We start from the raw sequence: 24,029 nt of genomic DNA, 5'->3' as shown, positions 1-24,029 counted from the left end.
AAAAAAACACCATGTTGAAACACAGACGCGGCATAATAGAAAAACATTCAGCCATCTTGAAAAATGCATTAAAAATACAAAACGCCGCGCGCCATCTTTACCGTTTCTTATCTGTTACAATGGCGGCGTGTAAGACATCACAACACCGTGTAAATAGTGACCGTGCACATGACGGGAATTGTAATTGCGCTTGGGAAATTATAAAAAAGAAACGCTTCTCCTTTACCCGTTTAAAAAAAGAACACGTCAACTGTCCTATGGGATAAATTAAAATATTTAATACAACACAAATCTGACCGTAAAGTGAAAATATACACATACCTAGATCGTGTACGTAGAAGTCCTCGGTATTGTATAGTTTAAAGTGCACTTTATTTATCGGTTCGTATTATAAAAAAAATATTAAAGACAAAACGCTTTAGAAGTATGGATTTTGTTGATTATAATTTAATTATTGGATTAACTCGTATTTAACTTGAATAAAACTAATATTTTTCGGATACCACGCATATTTTATTATTTTAAGATGTGATTCACATCTCGTCTGTCCGTGATCACGGTCGCTGCAAAGTAACCGAAGCGTCGGGAGTATGTAGGTTTTTTAAAACAATAAAATACGCGTAATATAATCCGAAAAATATTAGTTTTATATACATGAATACTCGCGACATTCTTAGATCTCATCGTATTGAACTTTCCTTGAAATTTTTTTTTTTTAATTACTACTTAACAAAATATGAGAAACAGAATGTACTCCATGAAGTAAAGATGGAAATAACTAGGATCTATTTTATTTGGAAAATGTCAAACAATAATCAAACTTTCTATTTTTCATATATAAAACCCTTTTATACCACAAAGGAGTCATAATGAATGCAATTATGCCATTTCTTGTTTATAGGTTCTCAGCAACTAAGCGCATTTCCTATTTTCGCTCGCTTCTAAGAAATGATGAAATGTCAGTGATAAATGTATCGTTTAACGGATATTATGGTATAATTAATATACTGCCTTTGTTAAATAATTCTTAGATTGATGCTCGGCATTTAGGTCAGTCTTGGTTTTATCCCTATAAAATTAAACAATAATTTTTTTTTTTTTTCCCCTATAAAATTAAACAATAATATTATTTAATTCTTTTTTTTTTTTCATTTATTGTTACATAATACGAGAACTAAATTTGAAAACCAAAGTTTCAAAGCTATTTTGGCAGATAAAAACACCGAAAACCGATAAATTTACCGATTTATCTCCCAAAAACGTTTTTGTTTTTATTAAGTACAAACAAAATAAACAATTTGTACAGAAAATATTGGGTTTTTAATATTCTAGAGTCTTAATCTATAATAACCTAATTTTAAAAAATAATTTAAATTTTCCTAAATTAACTTTACTGAGGAAAATTAGGACTAAAAATAAGTATTTTTTTTTTTTAACCAAATTATTAAATTTTGTATCTCATTTTCCAAAATAATATAGTTTCCGAAAAAAAAATCAAGTGTTGAAATTTTTTCAAACTTAAGGTCCTTTTTAAATAATATAAGCAAAAAAAAATAATATATAATGATAAAAATACCTGGTAGATTTATTGATTTTTTTTTTAATCATATCGAATGCACACTAATTTCTCACATTTATTTTTAAGTAGAAATAAATTATATAAAGATACGTGTAGTACATAGTACATGCAAGTTGAAGTCGGCGACTTTAGCGTATATTTTTATAACAATTTTATTTCAACTAGCATACTAGACCATGAATGGAAAAGTATATATATATATATAAATTCTTTTTTATGCATATTTGTATGGAATTTCAAGTCTAACTATGTTCCATCAGTTTATTTCTATATAGATCTTATATATTTCCTTTTCTTGGGAAAAAAATGCCTATTGTATTGACAAAAAAAAATGGGTTCAGTCATAATAGACATGCCCACAGTAAAAACATTTTCTCGTTCATAAGTAATCAACTTAGAATACATGTATATATAAATATATATATAAATAATACATATAAATTCATTTCAATTTTTTTCATATACATTGGTGATAAGTCACCGTACTGGATGAAGTTTGAAATAATTGAAATATCTCATAAAATATAAGTTACAAGTAACATATAAGTTATTGCTGCATGACTATTAATTACTCATGATTACCTATTGAACTTTATTGATGCTGTGACCTTTCATTAGACTAATGAATTACTTGTTTCGTAAAAATAAAAAATTTTGTATAAAATATTATATTTATGAAAAATTTTTTTATCATCAACAAACAATTCTCCTTCAAATTCCTTGTTATAATCAAACTATACCAAACGTTACTTGTTGTCATCAACAATTCTCGTTCTGGGAATTTATAACGTGATTGCTGATTAAATAATTTACTTATATATTTACTTTTCAGTATAATAACAATTCACCTGATGCATTATTGCTTATAATATTTATTTAAGACTATTGCTCAGTAAGTACAAATTTACGTAAACAAATGCCACTCGTCTTCGAAATATTTTTTTTTTATTTAAAGTCTAGACTAGATGATGAAAAGGAAAAATCCAAGACACTCGTGTATGCTAACAACTCCAGAGTCATCATTTACAGGTGTTGTATATGTATGTATACCTGCAATTATCAGCAACTTGGTTCGAACACCTGCAAAACAATTTTTGATTCATTATTCCCACGCAATAAGGATTTATCGCGATTTAAATACCACGTGCTAGGCATAGCTGTGCAGTTAATAACAATTTAGCGAAGTCATCATACCTACGCGGCTTGTAAACAAAATGGCGGATGTTAAAACATGTTTCTTTATATGTACTTATGACTATTGTATCCGTGATATACATGTTATGGAGAAATAATCATTAATATAGACTAATGTGAACATGTGTTTGTTTATCCTCGATGAGTCAATTTTTTTTTAATTTTTTTTCTAGGCTTAAAACGAAAACTTTTTGTAAGCACAGATATTTTTATATTTATGAACAACTATTTCGCCGCAATTAATGATATTGGCTGAATGTCGAAGATTGTTAAGTGGGGGAAATAAAAAATAAACCTAATTATTGCATTGAAACCGTTTGTTCTGCATTGTCAGTGCGTTCAAGGATATTATTAGTATATTTATCTTAAAAATTATATCGCTTCCTTTTTTTGCTCCAACAGAAGTTTGTTGTGATAACATTTAGTTGTTTTATTAACAGATCTAAACATAATAACCGCTTGGTCCGATTTTAATGCATATTAATAAACATATCTATTTTCAGGAATCGACTTTTTTCATACTTGAAATAGTTCGATTTTTGTTAGCCAGAAATGATTTGTAACAACTAAACTATCTTATACGACTTATTGGTTCCAATAAAGTTACTTCTAATTAGTTTAAAAAACAGAAAAATCTTATTTACTTTCTTTTTCTTTATTTTTTAACTTGAATATTTCTTGTGGTAAATAAAAATAAGATAAAATCAAAATGACCAAAAACTAAAAATAAATTCTGGACCTGTATGCTTACTCAAAGTTTGGATGGCCAACACCAAACCAAATACGCAGCGTTAAAAGTTTCATTCACAAATCTTGTCACGTCGTATCATTACAGGGGTTAATGAATATGACGGGAAAGGATACGTATCTAGTGTGAAACAAACTCGTGCTAAGTATACCAACATAGTAAGTTGCGACCCACTTTGATATTGTATCAAAAACGCTAATAATAATAAAATATTGTATACGCAATAAATGTTGCTTTCTCGTGTGATAACATTGTTTTAGTTTGTGATTTATTATCTCCTATTTGTTTTCTTTGAATTACTACGTTTGATATGAATTATATGCTATTATATGTCTATTTGATTGTAATGCATTTTATGTTGACTCCATGTTTGATTAATTTATTTATAATGGTGATATTAATTACCGCGTGGCGCCATCCCGTGAATAGTATGACCTTTACTGCTCAAAGTGAAACTTTTATTACGATTAATTTTTTTTCATACATCTATCTCATGTCGCATTACAGTTTACAGCGAAAAAAATATATCGACTATGGCTGATATTATGATGCCAATCACTCGGAAGATTTGACCGTGTAGGTTTTACGTTTTCATACATTTGTGCGAGTTCGTACTTATTTATATTTATTTCTTTAAATCATAAATTGTAACCAATTTATTTCTTTTTTTCTTAGTGATTTTATAATCATTAACATTTCATAATACTAATAATATTTTAAATGCTAAAATGTGTGGGAATGTATGTATGTATATATTGATGGATGTTTGTTTATCTCTCACACAATAACTACTCACCGGATCTTTTTAAAACTTTACAGTAATGTTGTCTACAGATCAGAATACGACATAGGTTATATTTTATTAAGTAATATGGTGTATTTACCGCAGGTTCAAGCCATGTCTGTTCTACTGTATATTAAGTCACCTGTAGCAAACTATAGATGTCCAGACGTGTTTGCTTCCGTATCTATTGTTTCAAAACACTATACATATATCTCTAAGTCTAATTCCGAAGACTACGATGATGATGTGGCCAAAAACTAATTTTAATATTAAAAGTAGGTATCCAATAATATTCCGATAATTTTGAATTAAATGCCAGTCAAGTCTCAGTCGTTCCTGAACCGATTATCGAAATCAGTGGTGATTCCATTAATTTGTTAGAAAAATAAAATAAGTTAATCACACAACCTTTCAATTTTTTTACTTCACAGCGCTCGGTTAAACGATGATATATTTAAAAATAATACATTGAACTGTTGGACGTGTGGCACACGTCTAGAGATTGCACTCGGATAATCGTATGAAGACTGAATCCTCGCTTCAGTCTTATCGTAGTAACGATTCAACCTTTGTTATTTAATGACCAACTTATCACAAATCAAACAGTACCTACTCATTTCTGATTACTTATATAATTGACATTTCCCTTTCACGAATGCCCGTTCAATTGTTTTGGTTCATAAAGAATTGACCTTTCGCTTTTATTGCATTGGTACTTTCTGTAATTTTGTAGTTATGTTTTTCGCTGTATGGATTTTTCGGAAGATCTCTCGCCCTACTCGTGGCCAAAAAGAAAAAATGCGGCATTTGTAAAACCGCCCTTTATGTACAATACGTTTAAAATAAATTATGTTGAATTAAATCCTATCACGGAGACGGTGTTACTAGCTTCGATTGATCTTCCCTGTCGCATAATTTTTATAAAGCATCGCGGGATAAATGTATCGAAATTGTTTGTAATCTATGCTATACAAAATGAAAATATCATAACTGACGAAATCGCCAAAAAATCATACGCTTTTTCGACTTTGGCTAACTAGTTATTGTACATCAGTACTTAATTTTTTTTTCAACTATTTTATCATGCATCTATCAATGGTAAGAATGAGATATAATATAAAGATATTATTCAACTAAAATATACTTCTTCTACCTGAGCTTTTTAATTCTGCATCCAGCTGTACGAATTGCAAAATTACTGCGAAGTCTAACATATGCTTGTATCTTGGTAAACAGGTCTTCCAGTTGTTGATATGACCCATAAATTAATACCTGTTCCTGTTGTCTACAAGCACAATTTCCAGTTTTTTACGCACATCAATGGCGTTATCACATGCGACAGTTTATGAATGAAAAACTGAATACCATCTGTATTTAGTTTGAGGACGCAAACCCGAGGTAAGAATAATGCTCTTCAAGGAAACATCCTGTATAGTTAACGGTGTATTCGATTCGCTCCGTGATTTTTTGCCATTTCATATAGCACTATGAAAGTGTTACAACCTAATAATATTATACAGTTTACGCTCCGGTGATTTTATAACTTTATAGCATTTTGGAATTATACATTGGTTCTATATTTAATGGATAAAAAAATTCGCTCAATGGGGAGCTTTGAAAAACATACGGACCTAAAATCGATTTTTCGCCATTATAATTATTAATTGTATAATCGATACTTAGTTGCTTTATGAATTCGTAGTTTCAAAAACTATGTCCGACTTCTATAACGAGAATGCTGTTTTTACAGTATCACATACAATAATATTATTTTAATGACATAAAAATTATAAAAAAATATTTCGTAAGGACCGATCTCAATGTTCATTCGGCGAGTAAAATGCACTTAGAACAAGAACTCGGCTTTCATTACATTTTATAACTAACGATCAAAACAGTTTGTAATAAAAAAAATAATAACACGAAGTCGTGATTTTAATCCATTATAATGAAGAACGCGTGCGTTTCAAATTTCACGCTTCATGCAAAGAAAAATACGCGATTTATAACAACGAATTACATTTTGTTTTGATGATTCCTGTACATGAAGATCAGTGTATATCAAATTAAAAAAAAAAATCACGTCACATAGTTTACCGACTTCAAATAAACCAAATCTGTAACGTGGCTACGTTTCCTACTTGTTTTTTTTTTTTTTTGGTTGCCAAATCAATTTTCTTCGTGTCTGATGATTATTTGAGATTCACTTACTCGCCAACCTAACTAAGTACCATTATTGCGAAATATTAAATTCACTACATCCTCTCGAATCAGAATGGAATTGGATTCTGTACATTATGTTTATATTAAAAAAAAAAACACTTCTATACAACAATAAATTGCGATATTGGATTATCTTATATACCGTAGACTGTATGAAAACAGCGTCTTAAATAATTAATGTGCATTAATTTACTCAACGTGAGGTCAGTGATTACGAAAATCCGATAGTAAAACGTTCAAAACAGAAAATTACAATCGTCAATATTCGCCGACGCTGTGCGGGCGCCATCTTGCGACATGGACGTCTCACAATGACTTATGCTAAACAACTAGTCTCAAACGAATACAATATTGACATTCGTAACGTATAATTAGGAAATAGTTAATTGATCTGTATTTTATCTCAAAACATTTGTAGATACTGTTTGTTTTTGTTTTACTTGCAGCTTTAACTTATTATTATGTCTGGCAATGATTGGTAATGAACTAATTTTTCAAAAATTTCGTTAACATTTCTAAGTAACACATATTAGTTACATCTTCGGTAATAAGGCAGTACGCCGTAAACATCTCCGAAGTATAGGAACTATTCGATATATTTTTTTGTTAAATATTTAACAAGGCTTTTGTTTGTGTTTAATCTGACTGATGTGGAAGTCTAACCGAGAATATCAGTAAGAAACTGTCTCATTTGTTTATTAAAGTCTTTCATTATCTACATAACTTTATCATTAATTATAATATATGCTTGAAATTCATAATTTTCTCGTCTAATATAAATACGTTTGAAGGCCAGTTAGTTACGGCCTGTTTATTTTGTAATAAAACTCATAACGCTCTCTGATATGACCTAAATCTATATTATATTTTATATTTCCTCTAGCATGTTAATAGCGTATGCATTTAGTGTTGCTAAAAAACTCATGTCTGTGTCTTTGTTTTGACGTACTTCATACCTTTTTATTAATATTTAATTTTTTAATAAATTATGTAGCAGTGTTTTTACTTAAATCTACTATAAGGGTTCAGTTTTTTGATTATATGTTCACGAATCATACCGATGTCGTATTTGGTGGACTATTCGTTGCCTATCATTTCTATTCCTCCTCTCCCCCCTCTCTCTCTCCTTCAGAAGGTCTTCTGAACACCCAGAATAGAAATACTTTTAGAACCTAAATATTCTTTCGTCTGAGTAAACTCATAAAAATATAAAGATGTAATTTTATCAAAATATAGACTTCGTATCACTGAAATTCGTACCGTTTCATCAATTTAATAGAAAAAACAAAAAGTTTTGTCAAGAAATCATTAATGAAAAATTTAATTTGTAGGTACGCACCTAAAATATAAAAAAAAATGTACGAAAGTCCGTTTAGAGATTTAATAATTCAGCCCTATTTCATCCAGAGGCTGTGGTATTCTGAAAAAGGTACCGATGGCGTAAGTTGGTTATAGAAATGCGTGGGCGGAAAACTGGAATCGATCTGAACGGGGAACTTGACGGTCGTTGACTTCATTTTTCCTTAATGGAAATCAAATAAACTATTTATTGTTTATATGAATATAAAATTGTTATGGCTGCAGTCTCATATCTAAGTACAACAGAATGATATTGTACGATGTATGTACATAGTATAGAGTTAAAATTAAATTACATGCAAAAGCTAGCTTCTCACACATATACGCTATATCTGTACACCATGTAATGATCACAACACTGAATATAATTTAATTTACTATAATAACTCTTGATTAATAATATATGTTTTTTTTTTAATATTTTTGTTTTGTAAGCTGTCATCGGTGTAAGACAAGAAAAATAACAACATAATTAGTCTAGTTAGAGACTTGTAAAATATAAGATTTTCGTACGGTTCCCCCTCGTTGAGATTCTTTTTTTTTTTAACATAAAGCCAACTAATTTATGTCAATCTATGATTTAATTAATGCAACGATAACACTTTGATAACCTAAATTGATAACGGCTGTGATAACACGAAGGTCTAATATTAGAATCTGGACCGTACGAATTCATCTTACCACACGTACCAAACTTCGCACGTGATAGTTTAATTGAGGTATGTTTATGAAGAAGAAACTGGAAACGCTCCTCCTGTAGTTTGCGATGCTAACTTAGAATAATCGTACACTTATTAAAATCAATACTATATTGTCAAAATCGTATATAAAAAAATTTGGTACTTTAAAATTACAGTCTAGTATTCAATTTTGACAGCTTTGACATTAAAGTAATCGATTTTGACAGCTTGTGACAGGAATACTGTCAATTTAGCTATTGTATCATAACTTATAAAATATCATCTTCACAGATACATATAGATAAAGCTGCATTTAAGTGTTTAATAATCCCATATAAGATACAGAATTACTATAGTGTCAGAACAAGCGGTTTTTTTGTAGTACCTTTCATTGGATCAAAAAAAAAAAACTTTAAAAAAGTTGATTAAAATAAACTAGTTAGGATGATTTTATCCTAATTCATTCCGGTATTAAAAAGTATACTGAATTTGGTTTACAATAACCACAAAAAAGTTATTTTCTAGCCATTTTTATATTGCGACTTTGCTCGAATGTGTCAGCTTTTCTCGACATCTTTATGAACAAATAAATAATATTTCATGCTAAGGCTTTGCTGACGTCTTTTCCAATGTCTTTTCGGCTACTTAAAATTTGACTAGAAATAAATTATCATTCTCTTATTACTATTTTCTTGGTATTATTATATTACTATGAACATATATTCGTTTCCAAGGCATAGGGAAAGGTGAACGTAATCAGACGTTTGGATAATCTGTGTTGTAACTTTAAAATTTAATAAACATTAATTTAAGAGTAATAAATACATCCGTCTTTAAATTTCGATAAATTTTCATTATAATAAAATTGAATTTATTGATAATATAACGAGGGAAACCCTTATAAAGGCTGTCTAAGACTCGTAATAACCGATTGCCGGGGAGTGCGTTACCCTAGAAAGTTCTATAAGAAAATGAAAGTGATTCTCGTCTTGCGGACTTTTTCCTTTCAATGCATGAAGTGTGTGAGACTATCTTCATACTTGTGTTGTATGAAATGATATTGTGATGGCGTGCGTTTAATGATCCGCAGGATATAAATTTACGACCCGATTTCAATCTATTAATTACACACTGATGTTTATGTGTGCGTGTGTTTTGAATGTGTGCGTTGACACTATAGCATGTGTTCGTGTTTGTATGGTAGGTATCTATGTAATATTAGTATTTTAAATTGAAAGAAAAACTTAAAATTATTTCATACCTGCCAGATTATATATATATATATATATATATATATATGTATATCCGACAAATATTAGCTATGCGAACCTGGTTAGCTTTCGGGTTAAAATCTATTGATTTATTTCAACAAAATTTTTACGTCTAAACTTTTTTTATTGGCTATTGCTCGAGCAGTTAAATTTTTCTACTGTAGTAAACAGTAAATAGAAAGAATATGTTAATTTATAACCTATATCAATGCTTTATTTAAAAGCCCATCTCATACAGTCCCAAAAATCATCAGGAGATTTTATTCTAAGTTTTTAATTTGCATTTATAATTTTTGGTCATAAATTATAGGTCTCTACGCTAATGACATCTATGGTGACAAATAAAGGCTCAAAGGTTATTACCCTCAATGAAATTAATTACCATGGTTTTCAACCAAAAGGGGTTTAGTGTAATCGAGCACGTAGAAATTTTCATCTCATAGATATTAAAGATTTAAAGTCTGACGAACGATATAAGTAATATTTGTTTAAAATCTTGACAGATTTCATAAATTACCTCGCTTACATAAATAATCAATATCAGCGTTCTATATTAAATGTCATAAGTGGTTTTTTCTGTACGGAACTGCGATTCATTGGACGTCTGGCTAATTGGCAGTCGAGCATTCCGTGTCTTCCATTTTTTTTTTGTTATCGATTATCCAATCATAATTTGTTATCGATTATCAAAACATAAAAACAGATGATCAATTTTTATATTTTTATTCTGCATTCTGACGCGTAATTTCGAACTTATGTATCACCCGTTATTATTATTAGATCACATTAGAATATCAATTAACAATGATTGATTAAATATTAAGTTTTCTTTATCGCTATATTATAGTTCGATCTGTAATTGTATTAAATTTTTAAGGTATGTATATGATGACAACAGTGCTTCAGCATTCGTCAATGACTAAGTTCCGTCTAATTCGTTTGATGGTGTGTTCTCATCTTTATTGTGTATATTATTAGCGATTCTTTACATTTAGTAGGTACACATGTAAGCTAGCTACGAGTATGACATTATATGTAGCTTACAGTTTTTCATATAATAAATTTAAAAATAAATTCATAAATTGACTAAACAGATAATGTATAAACTATGTATGATTAATTATTACTTCTCGTTATAATTACTATTCAATTTTGAACGTCTTCGTGAAAGAAAATAGTTTTAAAATGCGTCTAGCACCATTTCAATGTCAACTGTCAAACTAAAAATTTATATTAACAAAGTATTCATTTATATTGCCTGGACTATAGGAGAAATATTCTTCTAGTGTACGTGTCTGTTTGATTGTCACTTAATAGCACAGAAACTGCCGAATTTGTTTACATGGAATTATATATATATAATAACTATAGTATTTTAGCTAGATTAAGATCATCGTTTTTTTCGTAAGAGCTGAAAATTATGTGCGGTCTGTGGATAAGTTAAAGTGAATTGTTAAACTTAAACTGAAATATACAATGATTTACGAATCATAAAGCTCAGTTTCTTGTACAGGCGATGCATCATCCGTACTAGTTGCATGCTGTGTGCTCTTTCAGAAACGGACTGTAACGTTTTTTTCTTTCTAACGAGCAAGAATAGAAATCGAAAGATGAGTAAGATCGCTTAATTAGAATATCATAGTGTATAAAAGCATCTGTGGCTGAATATGGTATGCACGTTGACTGAATATAGATTGTCACAAATAAAAAAAATTAGAATTCTTGTTATTATAACGTTATATTTTGACGTTTCAGATTTCTTACCGATTCGAAAACAAATAAAGATTTTTCTTATAAAGCCTTAATAAAAAAAATTCTTTTGATATATAATTCAAAGTTTGATATTTATTTCAGATAATTGAGAGGGCGTGAGGGGAGTGTCGGAGGGCGAAGGATGATCGCGGATCAAACAGCACGCCGCGCTCGGCAATATGGCCGCCCTGTCATGCTACCAACCGTGTCGGTCGCATCTAGCTCAGCCTGCTAGGTACTTACATTTACATTGGTTTAAGTTCACTGACAATAGATGGCGCTTTACTGGACTATTGCTATATTATGACATTAAAATTTTGATGACGATAACTGATCATAGATGGCGTTGCTTTGTTTAGCATATGGTTTTAACTCGCGAATTTGTTTATTGAATTTAAGATGTTAGTTCTCTTTTCGATGCTTATGATAATGATGAAATGCAATTCCTTTGTGTTGTATCCATTTTTTCTAAAACCAAATTCTTATATTATAATTCTTCTTTACATCAGGTGTCTCGACGAAGACGAATACGAGCTATCATCGCTAACGATACGTCGGCGGCAGTTGATAGAAAGATGTCACGACACGAGGACGGGGCGGAACAGGGATCTCATACCTGAGGTGTCCGTCAAGAAGACGAGGGAGGAGTTAGCGAAGCATGCGGCGCAGAACGCGCAGCTCGCGAGGAGGCTGAACGTGGAGTCTGGCTGGTCGAAGGTCGAGGAGGTCCGCAAGAAGTTTGAGGGTGCCGCGACCACTTCCTACTCCCGGTCATTTGAGTCACCGCCGAGGTACCTACACTATAAACTCATACAAACCAATATAAGTTTATACTCATCATCAACATGACCCAAAATGTATGGACTATGTCAAAAGTCATATTATTTGTCAAATCGCAGACGTCGTCTGGCCGACTCTCTGTTCGCAAGCTTCAAGCTTCCAAGGAAGAAGGAGATGGCTGCTCCCAGGTCGATAGTTCCGCAGCAGAAGAGGAAGTCGGCTGTCGAGCTACTGGCGGAGACTAAGGCCTTCTACGTCAAGTCTGAGACTGTTCTGGACAGGAAACAAGAACTGCCTCTGAGGGTGAGTAGAGGAAATAGTGGAGGGTAGGAGAAGTGGGAGGTACAAGCAGATTTACCTGATGGAGATATTAACTTGATATAATATATGATAGAGAAATATTTATTAGCAAATTGCAATGTTTGTTTTTTTTACAAATCTATCATTTACGTAAATAATAATGGTTTTCATATTTCATATCCAGGTAAGCAGCGGCCTGAGCCAGGCGATAGCGGCTGGGGGTTGTCATCTAGTCAGCTCGGGGACCCTCGGCAATGAGGCCTGCTGCAACCCTTGTGAGATATAAACGCTTTTTTAAATTACAGTTAGCAAATTGATTCGTCTCTTTTGAAAAAATGTTTTTAATTACGCTTATGATAAGGTATAGAATTGTATCTCCTGCTCATATCATATTAAAATATTGTAACAGTAATGAGTTTGATCAAGTTTACTACAGTTTTGTAGGTCTACTACTGTCTGTCGACTACCCTCAATATATATAGTGTAATAATGAGGGTACTTGTAACATATTCCATGTAAGGCCACTTGAAGTATAAAATCTCCCTAAGTTTTGGTTGGTTAAGGTTAGCTTCCCTACAAAGATACACTATTTAGCAAAACACCCACTCTGAATAACGACAACCAAAAACCAAATAATAAAATGTTCTATCTTAGTTGCCAAAATACAATTACTGGTGCATCAAAAGACTTTAGACAATAACAACAGACTATATGCAATAGCATTCAAAATTCGTATCATATATATATATATATAGGGTATCCCAAAATTAACGCAAGATTTGAATTGCGTTAAATTGAAAAATCTTGCGTTAAATTTGGGACACCGTATATATATATATATATATCGTCTATATTGTTCAGATGCCACAACTCGTGTGGGCGATCGCCGCCCGGTGTCCGGGGGAGGGGGGCTGCAGAACACATTGCGGAGATTACTGGAACAAACAGACAGCAGAGAGAACGTGTACACACCCGCATACATGTGTGAGTGTATAATACACACCCACACTTAAACAGGAAACCAGTATAACAATTTTGTGAATCACTGATATACACACACACACACACATACTAATATGATATATCTGAGGAGTTTTGTGAACATACTTCACACACACAAACATGGCAATGATCTTTATAATAAAATTGAACAGTGTGTTCAATAATAACGAAGGTGAGTCACAAGACTTTAGTTCAACAGATTGTGGGTAGACTTAAATACCAAAACAGAAACATAATAAACACAGACAGACACGCACACGGGGAGACCTCAGAGACTTAAAATTTTATAATATCCATGGATTATTTGAAACTAAATTTTCATTTATATTTTATTATTACAACTGTAAATTAAACTATCTCAATAACTTCATTAACATGTGTTTTTAACGTTATCAACGATATTCATACTATGTATTTATTTATCGTCATTCCAGCTCAAAAAATGTTCGCGGACACCAGAAGGATAAAGGATCCGTATCCAGAGCGTGAGACGTCTCGTTCGCAGCACACATCCGGTACTTTCTCTGGGACCTCCTCGTCGGGAACTTCCGGCTCCAAGCAGAGGTCCGACGACAAGACCAGACCCTTGAGCTTCGGGGACGCGAGGGTCTTCTTCCCCGACTCCTTCGTCATCCCGCGCCAGAGACCCGCGGAGGTTGTCATTAAGAACACATATTCTATACGTGAGTATATCCGATTTTTATATGTAATAAATAATTTTTATTTGTATATGTTATAATGATTGTGTAATACATTACCCCAGCAAGCCCTCAATCGAGTCCTCACACCAACGAGCGAGCTGACCTAGCAGCCATCTCTCCACCGGCCGAATATGCACACTCCACGCCGAGATATATCAGGTGAGACCTGGAACACCTCGGACTCCTGGAACTTCCGTTTGACCTGGATGTATATTTATAGCAACTATTCATGGTACTAGAATGAAGACATTAAATTTTAATTTTCTTTCATAATATCAAAGTCTGCCAAATTGTGGCTATTATTATCTAATTATGCATCTAAATATCTAGTAATGTTACGTATTGACGGTATAGTAATATATATATATATACTATTAAGCGTAAGATCTGCCCTCCGTTTAATATAAAAAAAGATTTTTTAGATCAATATGTATAAGTCCTGGCGAACAGAGACCAATGATCAACAAATTCGCAACTAGATAATATTACAAAGATATTAGTTGTATATTATATATATATAAATGTATAATTGTTATATATTCCAGATCCAACTCTCACTCTCAGCCGAGCGGCCGCGAGGACGAGGCCACCAATATAAACAGTCACAAATCGCTCCCGGACCTGCATGCGCAGGCGCACATCTATCCGGAACAGTTAATATCTTGATACATCTTATTTGATAATTAACATCACATGTCAATAAATATGATAAGATAAGCTATTTAAAGAATTTACAGTGGTTACAATTACATAAAAATATATATATCAGAAATAATACAAATAATTTTTGGTCCTTGGAACTGTTACAAACGCTTACTCACTTTTATTTTTAGTGTAAAAAGCCAGTTTTATTATATATATATATATATATTTTATGACCAGAGTGAACGTGGTGGTGAGCGCGGAGTCCGCGAGCCGCTCTCCCCGGCGAAGACGACACTCGGCACATCACCGTACAGCATCATGCTCCTCTAAAGGAACCAGGTATTGACGAACACACACACACACACACATACACAGATATACATATATATATCAGGAGACAGAATCTAAAGATATTGCAACGTTATTAAATAATAGATATATACATAGGTTATTTTTATAAACGAAGGTATAAAAAATATATGTACAAAGCTTTTAAATGTTTCGATATTATTATATTAATGTTGTCGGAGGTTACATGTCAGTGTACGTTTGTCCTGTCGCAGATCGAATCATTCTTCACTGATGTCATCCTGCGACGCCTTCTCCGAACATCCGTCACCAGAGGAGAACTATCAGTCATATAACAGGTGGAATTAAATAACGCGTCCCTCCCATTAATTACCATAGCAGGGATTTGTGCCAAATAATATATAAAAAAAAAAATACGACTACCCACAAGTAGTCTTGTATGTTGAACAAAGTCCAGTTGTCTACAGTATATATGTATATTATTGAGAATTTGTATGACGTTCAGCAAAACTGGGTATTTTTAGCGACAATACCATTCAAATGTATGTTATGAAGAATAATATTGACGATATCACTCTACAGATATTAATTATAATGCAATTTTAGCCTCAAATAAGCCAATACATCCTCTTAGTCCCGGGTTCGACTCCAGCTCGTGTATATCGTGTAATATAATATGTTTGTTTGTTGATACACTCCAGCCGCTGCGGATCTTCGTTCGCGCGAGACTCGGGCGGCTCTAGCGGACACTACACGCAGAGGAGCGCCCCGCCTCACGCACACCACGACAGAAACAGGCATGTGTACACACGCATGTGCACACAAGCGTGCAAAACTGATTTACGCACATACCTGTTGTATACACATACAGTCACATACACAAACATCACATAAACAAACACTTAGCAACATCACATAAACAACATCACATAAACAAACACTTAGCAACATCACATAAACAACATCACATAAACAAACACTTAGCAACATTGATCAATATAAATTTCTTACAATCAAATTATACAGTCTTCGTGATGGTTACAGACGGTTAATAAAGTAAATAGAGTAGAGCTGTTGTTGTCAAACAAATTATATATTGAGTCAGATCTCAAACTTAAATTAAGATCATAATGACATCTGTCCTTACGTCAACAGATGTGTGAAGAAGCACGCCTCGCTTTCGAATATTTTCAAATTGTAGGACGTCATTCAAAAAAGGTTCTTATAAAACCTATATGTTCCAGGGGTTACGGCTACCACACTAACAGCGGCAGTACGCTGGAGCAGTGCTACGTGTCCGCCCCCCCTCAGTTCCAGGACGGCGCTCCGTCGCCGGGCGCGAGTCCGTCACCCCCTCCACCTCCCCCGCCCCCCTCCGCCCCGCACTACACGCCCGCAGCGCCCGCCGCGGGCACACACGGGGCTCACCCCCGGGTCGGGATACATTTCCAGGTGAGACATCGGCTTAGTGCTTCTTTATAATTCTCGTAATATGACATTTGTCACTTAACTGCCTTCTATATTTACTGTTTTTTTTTTTATTAAGCTTGTGTTGTGTTTAAAATACGGCAGCCATGTCCTCTAACTAGTTTTGTTATTTTCCTTTACACAAACTCACTAGTTTTGTACGGATCTGAATTTATAGTGTGTACATATTGTATAATCGTTTTAAGTTGGATTAGGTAGTTAATAGGTATATACAGGGTCGCACTGAAAATGTTTAGAACAGGCCAGTTAGAAACTTTGTTAAGGAAATATGTGTTTTTTTTTTTTAATTTTAATTTTAGAACTCAGTGGAAACCTAATGTAGTATATTGCATTCGTTTATCATTTGTTTTTGTGAATTGGCGGCAAATCTAACACTCTTATTACACGTGAAAATGTACCTAACGCGAGGGAATTTTCAGTCAATGATCAATTATGACTTTCGTTGTGGGCTTAATCAACAACAAAGCTTCTGATAGGCTGCGACTTGCATTTCTTCATGAAGCCCCATCTCGTGATACTATTTACAATTGGTTTAATGAGTTTGAGCGTGGGGGCAGCAATCTCAGTGATGATCCGCATGAGGGACGTCCATTAACAGCGACTACAGAAGATAACATCAGTGCTGTGACGCATGATAGAGAAAGATAAGAGTAACCTATCAGCACATATGAGCAAGCCTCGTGGGCATTGGTATGAGTCGAGGTCAAAAAATATTACACGAACATTTAGACGTCAGCAAGCTCTGTACCAGATGGATTCCCGATACTTTAACGGACGACCAAAAACACCTTCGCATGGACTGGTGTTGCCAAATTGTAGATAAGTTGAACGGCGGTGACTCAAATGCTGTATTTGACATCGACACAGGTGATGAACCCGAAACCAAAAGACTATCAGCTCAGTGGGTGTTTCCTTACGAGGAGCGGTCAACTAGGTTAAAGGAAGGAAGAAGTCAAGGCAAAAAGATGATTGCCTCATTCTATGGTAAAAGAGGTCGGTTCGCGACACGTGTGCTAGAAGATGCTAGAACGGTCAACTAGGTTAAAGGAAGGAAGAAGTCAAGGCAAAAAGATGATTGCCTCATTCTATGGTAAAAGAGGTCAGTTCGCGACGTGTGCTGGAAGATGGAAGGACAGTTACTGTAAAGTGTAAACTGGTATGACTAACGCTGATTGTCTGTTGTCTTGGAAGAAACTCGACAGCAGCGCCCTCGAAGCAGGATCCTCCTTCACCACGACAATGCTTCAGTGCACGCATCAAAATGGACTATTGAATATTTGACTATGGCAGGTGTCGAGATAATGAGTGACCCGCCATACAGTCCTGACCTGGCGCCCAACGACTTTTATTTATCGCCAAGAACTAAAGATAAACTTCGAGGTATTCGCTTTACGAGCCCTGAAGATGTTGTGAAAGCTTATGAAAACGCTATATAAGAGATCCTTAAGGGAGAATGAGCCCACTGCTTTTCTCAGTGGTTCCATCGAATGGAACGATCTATAGAGAATAACGGAGAACGCCTCGAAAAACAATAGAAGTATTTTAACTTTCTACGTTAAGCCGTTTTTCATTTTCTAAACATTTCAAGTGTTACCTAAATATTATTAATAATTAATAACTTTAAAGGGACTTTCTCTTATAACAACTATACACCAATTTCATTTGATTAAGACTATATACAAGTATTGTTGAATAATATTAGTAAAATAATGAATATACAATTTCCAGGCCAGCGCCCCCCCTCCCCAGTTCCAGGACGAGCCGCTGTACGACTACAACGGCTACGACTACGACTGCACCTACAAGACGCCGCTGAAATGTCTCACGGGGACTCCGCCGAGGAAGGACTATACGAGGGAATACTCCAGGTATAGTGACATTTCCGCTCGTTCACAGCGCCAAACTACATACGGACAGTATGAAAGTTTTGATTCATTAATCCCTGCACATGACGTTATCAAAATGTGCAAGTCTGTGTTTATTTTTTTTTTCATATTTACTTGTGAACTGATGGGTTTTTTTCTAATATAACGACCAGAGACAATCAAAAAAATTCAGTCTGCAAATCAATTTCTTTGTCAAGAGGCTTGAATAGTTTTACAATAAATAATTAATGCCTATAATCATTAGTGTTATATAAATCTTTGGATCCGCCATGAACGACGATATGTTTAATTATTCTCATTAAATTAACTATCGCTTGACTGCGTTGGAAAAACGAAGATATAAAAAGAACCCGCTTCATATTAGTTACAAAAATTGATAAAGTAACTCTTTCTAGATCGAAGCTATTCTGTTTTTGTTCGTAATAATTTATAATGTTCCTAGATATTATCTACCAATATATATTGATACATCAGATATCACGAGCCGAGCACGGAGCTGATCAGCAAGCAGCCTCAGTACCAGGAGTCGAGGCTGAGACGTCTGGACGAACAGCAGCAGTACGTCAACATTGACGCGAGAAAGGTTATATATAATATAATACATACATGCAGGGACAACCAGACAAGATAAATTATGTAAACATTGTAGATTATTTATAAAGATATAGGGATTTGACCAAGTCAAGTTACTCAAAAAAGACTTTGAATGTTTAGTCATATGTATGAGACTTTTTATATCTGACTCCCCACATCTTCGCTGGGTGAGATAACCATCTTCAAACACCTGTCTATTTCACTTAATAAGTGAATATAATATACGTACATCGTTATATCAATTAAATTGCGGTTTTGCGGTATTGCGGTTCTTAGACAATATATATATATATATATATATATATATATATATATATATATATATATATATATATATATATATATATATATAGTCATATATATATGACTATAGATTTTATTATAATAGTACAATTGAAAAATACTATAGTTAGATGGCTGGCAGGAGCTGGATGCGAGTATCCGAAAATAGATCTCAGTGGCGTGCAATTGGAGACGCCTATGTCCAGCAGTGGACCAGTATAGGCTGATGATGATGATGATGATGATGATAGTTTTTAATTAACACAATATCTTGTAATACCTTACTTATAAACTATGGCTATATAAACGCTTGTTTTCATATGTACTAAGTGTGGCCAAGGAGGTTATCTGCAGGAAAGCCTCCAATCTAATGTAATGCTATTTCAGATGTGTACCCCGGAAGAGGCGACTTCGCCCCTCGGGACTTTCAAACGACAGCGGTGTCTCAGATACAAACAAAGACGACCTAGACCCATACTGAGGTCCAAGTCAGATATATCAGACAGGTACGGACGATAACATGCCTTAAGTGATAGACAATAACACTTATATTACAGTGAGATTAATCACATTCCCTTAATTGTTAACCCAATAAAGACTAATAAAGACTTTGAGCGGAATGTTCCTTTGTAATTACAACAGGACCTTTCCCACCGGGGATTTTGCAAGAAAAATCTTGTTTGTTCAGAAATGATATGGCACTCTCATATGAGTGTATTATTGAGATGATTATTATGCTATATGATTGAGAAGCTATAAAATAATCTCAAAAGTAACATAATGAGCACTGAGGATGTGAATTTCACATCTCGTCTGCCCGTGGTCACGGCTGCTACAAAGTATCGGAACGTTTGGAGTATGTAGTTTTAAAAATAAAAATATAATAAATGAACGCGGAGTAATTCAAAATTAATTTTAGTTTCATCTCATTTTAACGGCATCTGTGTGTCACACCCTGTATATATGATTGATTGGCGTCATCAGATACAGGCGTTCGGACGGCCGCAGTCCGTCGTCGGCGCCGTGCGAGGTGTCCCCCAGCAGTCCGTCCGAGGGCTCCGGTCGCCTGCACCGCTTCTTCGACTACCTCGGCCTGGAGTCGCGCCAGTACGAGGCGCTGTTCAACGACGCCGATGAAGACAGCCCCGTGTTTTTCTCGTCCGCCTCCACCGTCGACTCCAACCAGGTCGCCGCGGCCGCTGACTATACTGTGAGCGCATTACTTAAAAATATATATTTAAATGTAGTATTTGATGTCTTTGTTAATTTTGGTTCTTCATGAGTCTTATCATGTTGTGTTATTTCTGTAAGATTTGATTTCCTAAAGTACTTGAGATACCTTCCAAGAATTTGAAAAATTATCAATTAGAATTTATTTGCATATCATCTAATAAATCCATGGAGTCTCTATATAAGTCCATTGGATTGAAAAATTAATTCAATAAGTTCTTTAATTGAGAGCCTCACATATACAGTAGAGTGCACAGTGTATTGCTCTCGCGTCACTTAAAAAAAAGGAATCGTTTTGAAGAAGACCTTCACAGATTCGCAAACAAATTTTTAACTTAGACTTATAAAAAAAATTAAACGTCAAAAAAATTTACAGTGTATGCATATCTTTATTTTTAGGTACAAGGTCCGGGGGTGCAGAAGCAAATATACCGCAACACGGAGCCGCCCAGCGTGGTGGAGAGGAACGCTAGGATCATTAAGTGGCTGTGTCAGTGTCGGAAGGCGCAGATACCGCCGCCGCAATAGATTGACAGGTGACAGGTGACAGGTGACAGTGACATCTAAAAGAACGGACCCCACAGACCAAGCTGCCAAATGAGAATCATATAATGATAAACATTCACACTTACACAAACCAGTCCGGCGCGCGTTGCGATTAATGAAATTTTATTTTGAATGCCACAACAGACCCGTATAAAACACTCGGACAAACTTGGATGTGCAATATTTTAAACGCTCCGTAGTAACATGATTGTTTTCGTATATATCGTGATTTCCGTTTAAACCGTAAAATGTGTTCTTATATAATGAATTATATGCATAAATATATATTTTTATCTGTATACGAATTAAAAATGATAACATAACATGCGACCAACTCTAAGAAATAAATATAAATGTATTTTAAATAAAGAGAACTATTTATTTACGAAAAAAAATTAATAAAACGTAATTAAATTAAATCTTAGATCACGTGCTATTGATCGGCTATTGTTATATAACAATTAAATTGACTCAAAACTTTTATGAGTTGTTAAAAAAAATTGCAGCATAAAACCTAATCCTATTTTCCTCGTTTAAATAATTCTAATAACATTTTAATAAAATATAAGTGCCAAAACGTTTAAACGATAAACATTTTCTAGTCAATTAAAAAACTTAGTTTTCATTGGCCGTATATAAAATTCAAAACATCCGCCAGGAGAAAAAAACGTGGCGACTGCAAAACTATAACTGTTATAACATTGTTTAATATGATTTAAAATGTTACTTGAAAAATAAAATTAAAATTAACTGTGTACAAGTCACGAGCTTAGATGTAGTGGAAATGTTATTTAAAAAATGTAAATTATAAGAAAATTTAAAGCCCATAGGGTATAAAATTCAGTTTGACAACAGTTTTTCTTATTTTATACACTATGATTGTTTTCCGTTTTACCATGTTATGTATAAATCAAAAATTAAATTGATGAAAAAAATATATATATATATTTACTTGACATTTGAACATTTTAGGTAATAATTGTTTTGGTTGCTATATGATAATTAGGGAAATAGAATTTTCAAAGTTGCTAAATTTCTAAAAATCTGATAATAAATTTTCATTTAAAAGATAATGAAAAAAAAAATATTAAAAAATTTGTATTATATAAACACGTTCCTGTTAAGGATTTGTCATAATTTATAGAAATTTCCTTTAGATTTGTATTTATATTTGTTAGAATAGAATTTTAAGTGTAAGCTACAGTTGTTAAGCACAAAACTGATTACTTTACAACAACAACATATAACTATGAATCTACTTCAGAATTATACTGGCATTATCTGTGTATAATTCTCACAGATAATTAAAAATCTCACATATATAAATAAGTAATGATTTGATAAAACCTGCATACTGTTCTGATAATATTTAAGTCTTTAATTTAATTACAAAAAAAAAAAACTGTAGTTATTTCAATATTTAGTCATTTTTTAGTAATAAGTTTTCATAACACAACCTCGGAGCGAATACGCTCTGGAGTAAATGACAATATAAAAAAAATAACGAATAATATAAAGCATAATGTAACCAATAGTGTTAATTAATTTTATATAACATGTAAATACATTGGTATAACTACAATAACCTTAGAATAAACTGTTAAATTTGATGCAAATCGTTCCGTTGATTGTAATGTTTGAAATATAAATGGCCTCACCGATGAATTGGTCGTAATTACGTATAAGATGTTCCTTTATGTTGAAGGCATTTAAATTTTCTAAAAGACTGCCATTTTAATTTTCAATTTTCTGTGATATAACGCATGTTGGTACACATTCTCTGTTGTATTACGGATGTGGTTAAGGTGAGTTAGTGTAAAATGTCGCTATGATAAATGACCGCGACGTTTTTGTTTGCATTTTAAACTTCTTGTAATTCTAGACTAAGATATTTCCAAGTATGAATGATTTAAATTTGTAGACTCGTAGTTCACTTTCCTTATACCGTACAATGATTATTGATTAGTGTTGAAGTATTATATTTAGTGTTGCATGCTCCCAAAATTATTATGTTTTTGTAAATAAAATTTACTTTGTTAGAATTTTAATGTAATGAAAGAATTATATTGCGGTCTGATGACTATTATAATGTGGTTTTATTTTTAAAATCCTGTATTAGGTAACACGATAGGAAATTAATTAGTGGATAATAACATAGTTCTAAGAACTAGTGATATCGTTCTTACAAAGAATTTCCGTGTCCTAAGCCATTAAATATAGATCCTTCCATGTAAACCTACTTAATTTGAAATATGGCCTCCGGATAAAGGGAGTAAAAATATACCGATTTCGTTGTTTTTTTGTTTATTTTTAATAGTTAACAAAATTGCACTCTTTTTTTGTGTTTTTAAATTAAATTATTAAATTAAATTAAATTATAATTATTAAATAAATAATAATTACAAAAAAAAGAACAGAAATATTTCTAATTAGATATTCTAGAGATCCAACTGACTGTATGACTTAACCAATTGAATTGCCAAAATCAAGAGAACTTTTCAATATAAGAGCTTAATTATATGCAATAATGGTATGGAACGAAAAAAGAATAAACGTTTGAAAATAGCTCAGACTATGCTCGCCAGATGGAATAAGTCAAATAACCGTTTTTTTCTAATTTTTAAGATGGTCTAGTTATAACAACTGATTTAAATGCGACTGCATATTTTTTATAAT

General features: G+C 33.1%; 1 protein-coding gene across 1 annotated transcript in view; it reads left to right on the top strand.

The window, feature by feature from the left end:
- Positions 1–23,442, top strand: part of LOC116775414 (uncharacterized) — a 39,828-nt gene extending 16,386 nt beyond the window's left edge. Inside the window, exons 2-18 of the mRNA XM_061524764.1 lie at positions 11,693–11,825; positions 12,100–12,381; positions 12,490–12,673; positions 12,855–12,945; positions 13,532–13,654; positions 14,107–14,355; positions 14,436–14,532; positions 14,919–15,026; positions 15,256–15,357; positions 15,582–15,665; positions 16,029–16,124; positions 16,572–16,779; positions 18,544–18,683; positions 19,176–19,284; positions 19,965–20,083; positions 20,562–20,787; positions 21,207–23,442. Of these exons, the coding sequence (XP_061380748.1) occupies positions 11,770–11,825; positions 12,100–12,381; positions 12,490–12,673; positions 12,855–12,945; positions 13,532–13,654; positions 14,107–14,355; positions 14,436–14,532; positions 14,919–15,026; positions 15,256–15,357; positions 15,582–15,665; positions 16,029–16,124; positions 16,572–16,779; positions 18,544–18,683; positions 19,176–19,284; positions 19,965–20,083; positions 20,562–20,787; positions 21,207–21,335 (2,403 nt within the window). The 5' untranslated portion in view covers positions 11,693–11,769 and the 3' untranslated portion in view covers positions 21,336–23,442. The remainder of the gene's footprint in view (positions 1–11,692; positions 11,826–12,099; positions 12,382–12,489; positions 12,674–12,854; positions 12,946–13,531; positions 13,655–14,106; positions 14,356–14,435; positions 14,533–14,918; positions 15,027–15,255; positions 15,358–15,581; positions 15,666–16,028; positions 16,125–16,571; positions 16,780–18,543; positions 18,684–19,175; positions 19,285–19,964; positions 20,084–20,561; positions 20,788–21,206) is intronic.
- The last annotated feature ends 587 nt before the right edge of the window (positions 23,443–24,029 follow it).

The sequence above is a fragment of the Danaus plexippus genome, chromosome 25, assembly GCF_018135715.1.
Source record: "Danaus plexippus chromosome 25, MEX_DaPlex, whole genome shotgun sequence".
In the NCBI taxonomy this organism is placed as follows: domain Eukaryota; kingdom Metazoa; phylum Arthropoda; class Insecta; order Lepidoptera; family Nymphalidae; genus Danaus; species Danaus plexippus.
Note: the sequence above shows the minus strand (reverse complement) of the source record. Positions and strands in the feature narration are given on the sequence as shown.